Consider the following 12,698-nt stretch of genomic DNA (forward strand, 5'->3'; position numbering starts at 1 on the left):
TCATGGTTGTAAATTATAGTTTCAACAATGTTTTGAGGCTAAACAGTGTTCGTTAACATTTACATTGTTTACAAACATTGGTGTAAAACAAGCTTATATGTTGGGTTCTGATGGAGTACGAAAGTTAAATTAAGCTCATGAAGCTAAGTTATATTCTTCAAGAATCAATGGGTAGATATAATTATTTATAAGTCCAAAGATTGATGTAGCAACTGCTGATTGCCCCTTTAAGGGGCAGATATGTAGGAATATGAACTCAAGCTTTGGTTGTGGTTCTCATCTGAACAAATTGGGCTTGTATAAAATCCTAAACTCCCTTTGCTCTAAATGAGACAGAGTAGAGGCCTTGTGGAAATAACCCTAAGCCACCCAATTAAAAATAGTCCTGCTCTGTATTCTCCTGAGGTACTCTGCTTTCGGAGAGCAGACCTCCCATAGGGAAGTCAGGAGCTTACAGCAGCTGGCTTTTACAGCATCCAAGAATAATAAGGGACCAGGACAAAAGGCTGAGTTTACTGGGATGTTCAGGATGCTTGGAATCGTACCAAACCCATGTAAACATGCATAAGGAAAGGGAACAGTCAGTCAGATTTTGTAAATAAATAAAAATATCCATTGTTTGTTTGTGCAAAGCCTGCTGGGGGAAAAAATTGTCACCGTAATCACAGTACATTCACCTGGACCCGGTTTCCCAAAAGCATCTTAAGGCTAAGTTCATAATTTGAACCATAGGATCCTACTGTAGTCACATCCCCGTAGTTCTCTATAAACTATAGACAAAAATATGCTTTTGGGAAACTGCCTCCTGGTCTGGTAGAAGTCTGGAATATAACTTTTCTTTCCTCTACTACACATGCACTACATGACCAAAAGTATGTGGACACCTGCTCGTTGAACATCTCATTCCAAAATCATGGGCATCAATATGTTGGGCGATTGGGCCTGGCTTGCAGTCGGGGTTCCAATTCATCCCAAAGGTGTTCGACGCAGTTGAGGTCAGGGCTCTGTTGAAGCCAGTCAAGTTCTTCCACATTGATCTCGACGAACCATTTCTGTATGGACCTTGCTTTGTGCATGGGAGCATCGTCATGCTGAAACAAAAAAGGGCCTTCCCCAAACTATTGCCACAAAGTTGGAAGCACAGAATCGTCTTTAACATCATACTATGCTGTAGCGTTAAGATTTCCCTTCACTAGAACTAAGGGGACTAGCCCGAACCATGATGAACAGCCCCAGACCATTATTCCTCCTCCACCAAACTTTACAGTTGGCACTATGCATTGGCATCTGCCAAACCCAGATTTGTCCGTCGGACTGCCAAATGGTGAAGCGTGATTCATCACTCCAGAGAACGTGTTTCACTGCTCCAGAGTCCAATGGCGGAGAGCTTTACACCACTCAAGCCGACGCTTGGCAATGCGCATGGTGATCTTAGGCTTGTGTGCGGCTGATTGGCCATGGAAAACCATTTCATGAAGCTCCCGAACAAACAGTTATTGTTCTGATGTTGCGGTTTGAAACCTGGTAGTGTGTCGCAACCAAGGAAAGAGGATTTTACACGGTACGCGCTTCAGCACTTTCCGGTCCCGTTCTGTGAGCTTGTGTGGCCTACCACTTCACGGCTGAGTTTTTGTCACTCCTAGACGTTTCCACTTCACAATAACAGCACTTACAGATGACCAGGGCAGCTCAAGCAGGGCAGAAACTTGACGAACTGACTTGTTGGAAAAGTGGCATCCTATGATGGTGCCACGTTCAAAGTATCTGAGTTCTTCAGTAAGGGCATTCTACTGCCAATGTATTTCTATGGAGATTGCAGTGTGCTTGATTTTATACACCTGTCAGCAATGGGTGTGGCTGAAATAGCTGAATCCACTAATTTGAAGGGATGTCCATATACTTTTGTATATATAGTGTAGAAATGTCCAGCTACTCAAACTCAGGTAATAACTAGGGCTGTGAAAATACCAGTATAGCGATATATTTTCTGTGGCAAACATGAAAACACAAAGCAGACCAAACTCTTTGGTCCTTTAAAAACCTGCCGTAAATAAAATATTATGTGCTATAGCTTAGAAATAAATAAATGTGACTCTGGTTGACAACATAATGATGTTTTTTCCAACATTCGGGCTGTTTTCCTAAAGAAGTTTAACCCACTTCATGTTTTGTTTCCTTGCCAAGCTATTGACAAGTATCGCAATACTGGTATTGTCCCTGGCCCTAGTCATAACAAGGTTTAAACCGGGGAAGGAAAACCGATTGTGAGATAAAATCTTCACCAATATACCCCACAGCATGGTGGGTTCTTCATGTAGGCCTACTATGGGTCAAATTCAGCGTGAAATATGGACAAATCCCTGGTTTCATCTGAGATGCAAAATGCATGGTAATCACACACAGGCTTGGGTCAGTACAGGCATACAGAATCAAGCAAGAGTGAAACATCCACAAGTGTACCAGCAGGTGGACATTCTGTGCACACCTTAAAAGATTTCTAGAAATGTCCTTCAAATATGTACACTACATTAACAAACAAAAACAGGAACAGAAGATCAATAACTTATACACATTAAGGAAAAGAGTGGAAGAGTGGTTTATGTATATAATTTACATAAATGTACCATCCTCTTCCACACATTTTAGTTTGCTGCAGAACATAGTCTCTACCCATTCTACTGGCCTCTAGCGTACAGTGCATTGATAGATAGTCGTTGGCTCCCCCTCCCCCACCCCCTCTCCTCCCCTGTGCTGCGGCACTGCCCTCCTAAGTGTAGCCCAGATTCTCCATCTCGCTGCGGTAGCGCTGCTCCGACACCTTGCTCTTGTGCTGCTTGCTCTCCAGGTGAAGGCGGAAGTCGGTCTCCTCGCTGGCCCCAGAGTTGCACATGGAGCAGTAGAACTGGCCGCTGGGCGTCACACACATGGCCAGGTCCCTGGGGATCCTCTGCCTGGGCCGGGGGTTGTAGTAGGGGCCTGGGACACACACCAAGACATATACACCATCAAAGGAGAGGATAACCTCATTAAAATGATGGAGAGTGAGTGAGCTGCTGCTCACCAGTGAACACAATACCAGAAGATGGGAGTGGCAGAAGGATGCCAGGTGCTACAGGGGATGGAAGGCTGGCTGTGAATAAATAGGAGAAGCTTTCCACTGCCATGGTCATATGAATGTTACAAGAAGAAATACAAATGTGTCCCTCATAGAGTACCACAGTATGAGTCATAATACCCATAAAATCTAGCGGTCAAGCAAGGAATTGGTTCCAATCGTTTTCCACCATTACTTTCTCTCATTTTAGAAACACTTATAATAAGGGCTGTGTTTTGTGTAGGCTTACGCTGGCGTGATGTTTTGATAACCGTGTAAATCTCTCTAGGACAAGGTGACTTTTATCAATATTTGCCTGTATTTACCCCCAAAAATGAAATTATAATTAGCTGCTAAGATGGCTATCATAAAGAACTACAAATGCCATGATGATCTGGACGAGACTGCCGAATCGAGGCAAAGGTAAGAATCTCTGGATTAACTATATAATGTTAGTTAAATGTAGTAATGAATAAATTGGCTACATTTCTTTAATGGACAATTCTGTGAACTGTCTTGTGCAAGTTTTAAATTGACACAATATCTGTTAGCAAAGGTGTCAGCTGGAGATGACGTGCAGGAGCTTGCAGGGATTTGTAGTTTTGCATGTCTAATTTGATGCTAATTAGCCATTTTGAATCTGAGAGTAAACAGAGCCAAATATACTGATAAAAGTCACCTTGTCCGAGAGAGATTTACATGGTTATCAAAACATCATGCCAGGTTAAGCCTACAGAAAACAGCCCTTATTTAAAGTGTTTCGAAAATCCCCTATTGGAAAAATGAATGGTGGAAAAAACGATTGGAACTAATTCCCTGTTTGACCACTAGGTTTTTGGGGTATTATGACACCTCCACTGTGGTGCTCTCTTAGGAGAAGGGATGTATGTTGGATAGAGAATAGATGCTCTGCTGTATCTGTGTGTATGTCTGGAGGGAACCATCACAGGCCTTTGCAGAGTAACTCCGACAGACAAACTACATTTTCTCTCTGAGAGAGCTTTAAACAACTCTATTTCTGGAATTGTCCATAAAGGACATTTAAATCAGCAAAGTCTCTGAACCCTGAGGGGAGGCAAGGGAAGAGAGGGGTGCAGTTGTGTCCAATGATTCATCTAGAGGGCGCAGGCCACGGTGGAAGGTATGTGGAGTGGGGGATCGGAAGTGGATACTGGGCTGGACAATAGACAGTGAGGGGTCTATCTAATGGACTCCCACCACCTGAGCAGGCTGTGTGACGTCTGTGGGGCAGCAGAGCTGACGTGGGTTGCTGTATCGGTTTACATATCCAAAGCCCTGGTGCCGGGCCTGTGCTTAGTGAGCTCACACTGACTGACCAGCCTCAGCTGACCCCTTAACTTTCTTACAGAGCATTTCCCCTTCAAAAGGTGGTGATGAGAGGCGGCATTTCACTGCTGCTACGACCATGGAGTAGAAAACAATAGCCTCCACCAGCTGTCAAAAGCATCATTGGTATCAATAAATAAGAAATGGGCAACCACCTCTGCTCTCAAACATACAGTAAAGTATACATTCTCAAGACTAGGAATATCCCTGAATCATCTGATCTTTATGAGCCGTTCTGGCTCGGTCAAGCCTTACTTACTTTACTTACATCTGATCTTTACAACAAAATTGTGGAATTACAACAAATTTTCCACTGTAAAGTAATTTGCTGTTTGGTCATACTTTATTACCGGTATGTCTTTGTTTCAGTGTGCTGTACCTGGCACGGCAATAGGCACCTGTGGGGTCCTACGGTTCTTGATAAACCTGTACTCGCTCCCCTCTTTCCTCGGACGCCTTTGGACACACTCAGTCGACTCTCTGAAAAATTTATGGATCACGTTACTGAGAGCACAGTCTCCCATATTTAGTTTATAAATCAAACAGCCAACCTAACAATAATAGTTACTATGGTGGAGAAAATAATGGAATGCATCTATCACATGCTATGGCATTTTCTCTTTAAACGGAGCATTAAAACATACAGTTGAAGTTGGAAGTTAACATACACTTAGGATGGAATCATTAAAACTTGTTTTTCAACCACTCCACAAATGTCTTGTTAACAAACTATAGTTTTGGCAAGTCGGTTAGGACATCCACTTTGTGATTGACACAAGTCATTTTTCCAACAATTGTTTACAGACAGGTTATTTCACTTAGAATTCACTGTATCACAATTCCAGTGGGTCAGAAGTTTACATACACTAAGTTGACTGTGCCTTTAAACAGCTTGGAAAATTCCAGAAAATGATGTCATGGCTTTAGAAGCTTCTGATAGGCTAATTTACATAATTTGAGTCAATCGGAGGTGTACCTGTGGATGTATGTCAAGGCCTACCTTCAAACTCAGTGCCTCTTTGCGTGACATCATGGGAAAATCTAAAGAAATCAGCCCTTCACAAGTCTGGTTCATTATTCTGACATTTCACATTCTTAAAATAAAGTGGTGATCCTAACTGACCTAAGACAGGGAATTTTTACGAGGATTAAATGTCAGGAATTGTGAAAAACTGAGTTTAAATGTATTTGGCTAAGGTGTATGTAAACTTCCGACTTCAACTGTATCTGGTTTGAATTTCATATAATAGGGCATGGCTGAAGGGGCAGGATTTATATGTTTGAGTATGGTTTTATTAGCCATGCACGTGTTGCATCTGTTGTTTGTCTTCCTGGTGTTGGGTGGGGAACCAGTAGTGACACCACAGACTCACAGGATGCTACTGCTCTGCTGGGCCTCAGCCAGCCGCAGTCTCTTGGCATGGTTCTTGCCCTGGTAGTGTGCCTGAGCCACGGCAGGGGAGCTGAACGAGGCATCACACAGCTTGCAGTAGTCGTTCTCCGTGGCTAAGATCACCCTGCTGGCACCCATGAATGACACCAGCTGAACAAAAAAAAGAAAGAGTGAGTTTTTAAAAAAGGGCTCTTTTTTTCACCAGAATAAATGATACTCCTGCCAGTTCAAAGCTACAAACAGTATCAAAAGAGTTAAAACATACAGTGCTGACAGTTTTCTACAAACCATCATGTTGTTTCTTATGAGCCGATTCTATTTGATTGCAGTTCTCCAGATCAACAACAGAGATCCAAACCGTGAATGTGCTGAAAATTCACAGAACTTGGACTTGTTCATACAGTATTATAGTTTCCTGAACAATAACACATTAATTGTGTGCCAACGCCAAGCTTTACCTGTTTGGGAGTTGCACTGTCAGTTGGTGGAGTCGTGAGGGGTTGCTGGGAAAGTGGCTCTATTACCTCCGGAATCCTGATGGCAGGCGGCTGCTGGCTGCCTGCATAGAAATTTCTCAGCTTCTTACTGTGGTTTTTTCCCTGGAAAAGAGACAACAGATGATTCAATCCCACAGCTCAGTCCACTCATTGCACTGTCAGTCATCGCCATAGCGTCATATTGCAAATAATGAGCATCATCACCATCATCAGTGAGCGCAACTGTTAGGGTTTACATTTTCCACGTTCATTCATGAGGGGTAGTTGATGCATGATGAGAAGCATTTGCTGCCATCAAAACATACAGTTGAAGTCGGAAGTTTACATACACCTTAGCCAAATACATTTAAACTCAGTTTTTCACAATTCTTGACATTTAATCCTAGTAAAAATTCCCTGTCTTAGGTCAGTTAGGATCACCACTTTATTTTTATTTTAAGAATGTGAAATGTCAGAATAACAGTAGAGAGAATTATTTCAGCTTTTATTTCTTTCATCACATTCCCAGTAGGTCAGAAGTTTACATACACTCAATTAGTATTTTGTAGCATTGCCTTTAATTGTTAAACTTGGGGCAAACATTTCAGGTAGCCTTCCAACAGCTTCCCATAATAAGTTGGGTGAATTTTGGCCCATTCCTCCTGACAGAGCTGGTGTAACTGAGTCAGGTTTGTAGGCCTCCTTGCTCGCACGCACTTTTTCAAATCTGCCCACACATTTTCTATGGGATTGAGGTCAGGGCTTTATGATGGCCACTCCAATACCTTGACTTTGTTGTCCTTATGCCATTTTACCACAACTTTGGAAGTATGCTTGGGGTCATTGTCCATTTGGAAGACCCATTTGCAACCAAACTTTAACTTCCTGACGGATGTCTTGAGATGTTGCTTCAATATATCCACATAATTTTCCTCCCTCATGATGCCATCCAGCAAAGCACCCCCACAACATGATGCTGCCACCCCTGTGCTTCACGGTTGGGATGGTGTTCTTTGGCTTGCAAGCGTCCCCCTTTTTCCTCCAAACATAATAATGGTCATTATGGCCAAACAGTTCTATTTTTGTTTAATCAGACCAGAGGACATTTCTCTAAAAAGTACGATCTTTGTCCCCATGTGCAGTTGCAAACCGAAGTCTGGCTTTTTTTGGTGGTTTTGGAGCAGTGGCTTCTTCCTTGCTGAGTGGCCTTTCAGGTTATGTCGATATAGGACTTGTTTTACTGTGGATATAGATACTTTTGCACCTGTTTCCTCCAGCATCTTCACAAGGTCCTTTGCTGTTGTTCTAGGGTTGATTTGCACTTTTCGCACCAAAGTACATTCATCTCTAGGAGACTGAACGCGTCTCCATCCTGAGCGGTATGACAGCTGCGTGGTCCCATGGTGTTTATACTTGTGTACTAATGTTTGTACAGATGAACATGGTACCTTCAGGCATTTGGAAATTGCTCCCAAGGATGAACCAGACTTGTGGAGGTCTACAAATGTTTTTCTGAGGTCTAGGCTGATTTCTTTTGATTTCCCCATGATGTCAAGCAAAGAGGCACTGAGTTTGAAGGTAGGCCTTGAAATACATCCACAGGTACACCTCCAATTGACTCAAATGATGTCAATTAGCCTATCAGAAGCTTCTAAAGCCATGACATCATTTTCAAGCTGTTTAAAGGCACAGTCAACTTAGTGTATGTAAACTTCTGACCCACTGGAATTGTGGTACAGTGAATTATAAGTGAAATAATCTGTCTGTAAACAATTGTTGGAAAATGTACTTGTGTCATGCACAAAGTAGATGTCCTAACCGACTTGCCAAAACTATAGTTTGTTAACAAGACATTTGTGGAGTGGTTGAAAAACGAGTTTTAATGAATCCAACCTAAGTGTATGTAAACTTCTGACTTCAACTGTATGTGTTGGGGTAGGCCTACAAGTAAGCTTGTCCCCAGGCTCAATTGCTACCGCATATAGACAGAGACAGCCTGCTGGTGGACAAGATTACGGTACCAGCTACATGTACAGTAAACCAGCTCACCTGGTAGTGGGCCTGTGCCTGCTGAGCAGAGTTGAGGGTGACGTTGCACAGTTTGCAGTACAGAGGCTTACACAGCTCCTCCAAGGTAGCGTCCTGGTCTGTGGTCCCGATCTGAGCATCTTTCTCCTGGGGCCTGCTGCTGAGGGTCGCCTGGGCAGTGGGAGGTGGGACAGGGCAGGGGACAGGGCAGGGGGGCCCCTGCACCAGCTGGAGGTGAGCGGGGGGTGTGGCAGACAGAGGACTGGAGAGGGGGAAACGGAGGCGGTCCGGGGTCACTACTACTGGTGGAGGGGGTCCGAGGGTCTGTGGAGGGGGTCCAAGCGTCTGTGGAGGGGGTCCGAGGGTCTGTGGAGGGGGTCCAAGGGTATGTGTAGGAGGCATTGGCTGGAACAGTGGCTGCTGCTGGCCAAATAGGCTCAGTGAAGGCTTCAGCATAGACTCTGGTCCTGAGGGCCAATGCAATGATTGCAAAGCATTAGAATCAATCATATACTTTAACATTTAGGATAGGCATGTAATGGTTATATAACATTTGGAGGATGCAATAACTATAGTCATCAACTGTGTTCATTTCTCCCTGGGGAAACAGACACTAACAAATAAAACAATAGTGGGTTTCACAGCTCTGCTCCTTGCGAAAATAAGTTCCTCAAGCATTTCTTGATATGCCGCTGATTCAAACAGACCATTGCCTACTTGACTGGGTACATTTCAGGCACTCATGTGTGGCCACATTTTTTCTGCATATAAGGGTGGGGGTTGGGTCAGCAGCTGCGCTCATGTCTGATGTTTCCACTGTATCAACTCAGATTGGAGACCCAACAACAGTGATTCATAGACCTAAAATAACAGTGTAGGATGTTTTGGATTCCAGCAGCCACACAGTGACACCAAGTGAATGGCATGCTTGAAATGGAACTTTCCGATAACAACCAACTAAAGGATGTTCCGGCAATTGTAGGTCCACAACGTGTGCATCAATGTTATTCTAATAAATGTCATAACGTAGCCTAAACACCTAAAAATGCTCCAATACGAGTGTGAAGAAAATAATTCAAGAAAATTGCTCACTTTCTAAATATTTTTTCTGGGTATTGCAATGAAGTAGAAAAAAAAACACTAATCTGCTTAGCCTTGAAGCACAGTATGCTGTATAACTGCTATTATTTCCCCTTGCAGAGTAACGAGGAGACAAACCTGAATCACATGTTCACTGGAGAATATAGCCTAATCCCAAAAATAGTCCCAGGAACCTACATTGTCATAGCCCAAGGTCAGAGTCGAAGTCCTCTTTTCTCATCTTGGGTACATAACACTCCTCCTGAGGCTTAACCCTGGGATTTCATATAAAATGCAAGTCCTGGGAAAATTAATGAGTAGTTATTGGCCATGTATCAAGAGGGATGGCCTTGGGTCTCTGAGTTGGAGAAAAGTATTTTAAGGAAAGGTCTTCTTGGGTCTTAAAGTGGAGGGTTGTAATTCTTTCATTTGGTATGTATGCAGAAGAAAGAAAGAACCAAAAACCTTCAAAAGTTGAATAGCCCTTCACAAACTTAGAGTTATTTCATGCCTTTTACACTGTGTTCCTCTGCCACATCAATTATGGAGCAAAGAGTGTATGCCTCATGCACTGGAATGATGTGCATGACTAGTCTTTGAATGGAGAAAGCTTGAAGGAAACTCATAAAGACTTCCTATTTAATTCTTATGTTCAATGCCTTGCAGGGACACACGGTGGAGACTTGGTTTTAGCATTGAAATCTGTTGACAAACCCTGAGATTTATGGTATTTTACTAACACTCAGTCATGCAGATAAAACAGATGAATTGAGGCTTAAATATTTACCCATTAGTTAGCCTAGTTAGAAATGGCAACATAGCAGTTAGGCTATTGACAGCTAACCATCTGAAAGGACTCATTATTGCCAGTTCAAGAGAGGGATGGTTGATAATTAGACTATACGCAGGGTTCCCCAATAGGTGGCACACGGGCCAAATTTATTTTATTTGGCCTGCCAAGCTTTCTGAGAAAATATATATATACTGTACATACTTGTTCTTGGACATAAAAGACTGTAAGATCACCAGGAAATGAGCTCAAAGGGATTTTAATTTAGGGAATCTGTTCCCAAGTATTCCTACATATAAATAGAGAGGCATATGGGCTGAATGTAATTGGGAACTCTGGATACAGGCTAAAATTAGTGTGTTTCAATAGACAACGCTAAATTATCAATCTATCAATATATATATTTTTACCAATAAAGCTACAGCAAATCAGGGTAAAGCACACAATGAGGCTGCTTATCAAACATTTATAACATCACCAAGGATGTAAACCTACCAGACTCAGATCTGTCAACCTATTTCAGTGGACAATGCCATTTTATCTCATTACAACAGAAAGAGTATGCAATCTATAACAGGTTTGATTACTTAAGACAACATTGCTGGATAACAAGGTAAACTCAAGTCCAGACCCAAGCTGTTATTCATCATAATTATTATCAGCATCAGCACCATCACCATCAACTCCATCATCAAGTTCGCTGACGACATGACAGTAGTAGGCCTGACTACCAACAATGAGACGGCCTACAGAGAGGAGGTAGGCACTCTGACGGTGTGGTGCCAGGTAAACAACCTCTCCCCCAATGTCAGCAAAACAAAGGAGCTGATTGTGGACTTCAGGAGGAACCCGGCTGGGCACACCCCTATCCTCATCTACAGGACGGTCAACCGCGTCAATTTTCTCGGCGTACACATCTCAGAGGAGCTGAAATGGTCAAACCACACAGACACTGTGGTGAAGAAGGCACAAAAGTGACTCTTCAACTTCAGGAGGCTGAAGAAATTCGGCCTGTCCCAGAGGGCCCCCACAGTGTTAAACAGGAGCACCATCGAGAGCATACTGTCAGGCTGCATCACTGCCTGGTATGGCAACTCCACCGCAGCTGACTGCAAGGCTCTAAAGAGGGTTGTACGCTCAGCCGAACGCACCATTGGGTGCACACTGCCTGCCCTCCAGGACACCTACAACACCAAGTGTCGCAGGAATGCCAAGAAGATCATCAAGGACCTCAGCCACCCGAGCCAGGGCCTGTTCTCTCCGCTTTCATCACTCCCCACTTCCCAAACAGACATTCACCCTGCCCCAACCCCCAATGGACATTTATCATTGTTACAGTTGTAAATATGTATACATTATTATTATTATTATTATTGTTGTTTCATTTTTGACCTGCACTGTGGGAGCTCAGAGCTTAAGAATTTCACTGTACCTTGCAATTACATCTGTGACCCAGTGCATTTGACTAATAAACTAATCATCATCATCATGATGATGTGAATAATGTACACACAGTGTGTTGTGTCAAGGAGCTTGTGCTATGACAAGAGTAGACAGAATTCCATTTCAAGATTTGGGAACAGAGACTGTCAATAAAGACCATGCTCAACCCTCTAAACAAGCAGACCATAATGTAATTCTACACCCACTGATCTGACCATTATCACTTTAGTTGATTTTCCATGAAACACCTGTCCACCGCATCACACCATGGGAAGAAGCACAGAGGGTGCTGTGGATATAACAAATCAACTAACTTAGGTTCGCATATCTTTGGGGTTGAATTGATCAGAAACCTATTATACCTCTGATTTCAGATGTCATTTCAACATGGCTGTTGTTGTTCGAATCTCTTCAAATCAATGAGTAGGCTCAACCTCAACGAAATGTATTTATATCTGTATAGCCTACTACAACCTATAATACCAAGATGCAGGTTGGATAAACCCCCTTCAATCAGCACTGGTTGTTGCACTGTAGCTGAGGCTGCAAATATGCATCCATCAATTCGCAGTGTCACGGTCGCTGACAGCAATGAATGAGACCTTTTTCTTACCTGGTAATCGGGAAAAATAATAGCTGCTATCCCCATAGTTCAAAGGCTGCAAATTTCTGTAATAATCGGCACTCTGATAATAAGCATCTCTATTGTTGACATGTAACGCCATCATTGCATACTGGCCAACTTCGAACCAGCTGAGAATCCAGCAGCCTACCTTGCTTTCACCAGAGAAGAGGAGGGGTGAGTTCTCAGTGTCACGAGCAGAGGAGGTGTGGGGGATATACACTATGCAAAAAAATAAATGCCTACATTTTAGTAGACTAAAGCCTATCATAATCAAACCCTTAGACAATAGTAACAACATATGTATAACATTTAGGAAAAGGTGGGTCTTTGAAAAATATGTTTGTGAGTGTATTCTTCTCTTGTTGGTACAGTCCGTTTACTGCATTCAAGCTATGCGACTCTCGGAAATCCACGGTCAAACT

At 42.9% G+C, this 12,698-nt stretch overlaps 1 protein-coding gene across 1 annotated transcript; it reads right to left on the reverse strand.

Moving 5' to 3' along the window:
• Positions 1-1,243: 1,243 nt before the first annotated feature.
• Positions 1,244-12,559, reverse strand: LOC106613932 (zinc finger matrin-type protein 3). Its single transcript, XM_014216761.2, has 6 exons — positions 12,265-12,559; positions 8,360-8,805; positions 6,293-6,433; positions 5,815-5,984; positions 4,821-4,921; positions 1,244-2,976 (listed from the first exon to the last, which is right to left on the reverse strand). Exons 1-6 carry the CDS (start codon positions 12,542-12,544, stop codon positions 2,768-2,770), a joined length of 1,347 nt encoding a protein of 448 aa, XP_014072236.2. The 5' UTR covers positions 12,545-12,559; the 3' UTR covers positions 1,244-2,767.
• Between the last annotated feature and the right edge of the window lie 139 nt (positions 12,560-12,698).

The sequence above is a fragment of the Salmo salar genome, chromosome ssa10 (genome assembly GCF_905237065.1).
Source record: "Salmo salar chromosome ssa10, Ssal_v3.1, whole genome shotgun sequence".
In the NCBI taxonomy this organism is placed as follows: domain Eukaryota; kingdom Metazoa; phylum Chordata; class Actinopteri; order Salmoniformes; family Salmonidae; genus Salmo; species Salmo salar.

What these genes read in the sequence shown, in the direction of transcription:
- LOC106613932 (XM_014216761.2), bottom strand. Translation starts at nt 12,544, where the DNA reads ATGATAGGCTTTAGTCTACTAAAATGTAGGCATTTATTTTTTTGCATA. An exon ending in TTATTTTTCCCGATTACCAG is followed by an intron (nt 8,806 to 12,264) that starts GTAAGAAAAAGG and finishes ATTGGCCCTCAG; the next exon opens with GACCAGAGTCTATGCTGAAG. An exon ending in CAGCAGAGCAGTAGCATCCT is followed by an intron (nt 4,922 to 5,814) that starts GTGAGTCTGTGG and finishes TAAATTTTTCAG; the next exon opens with AGAGTCGACTGAGTGTGTCC.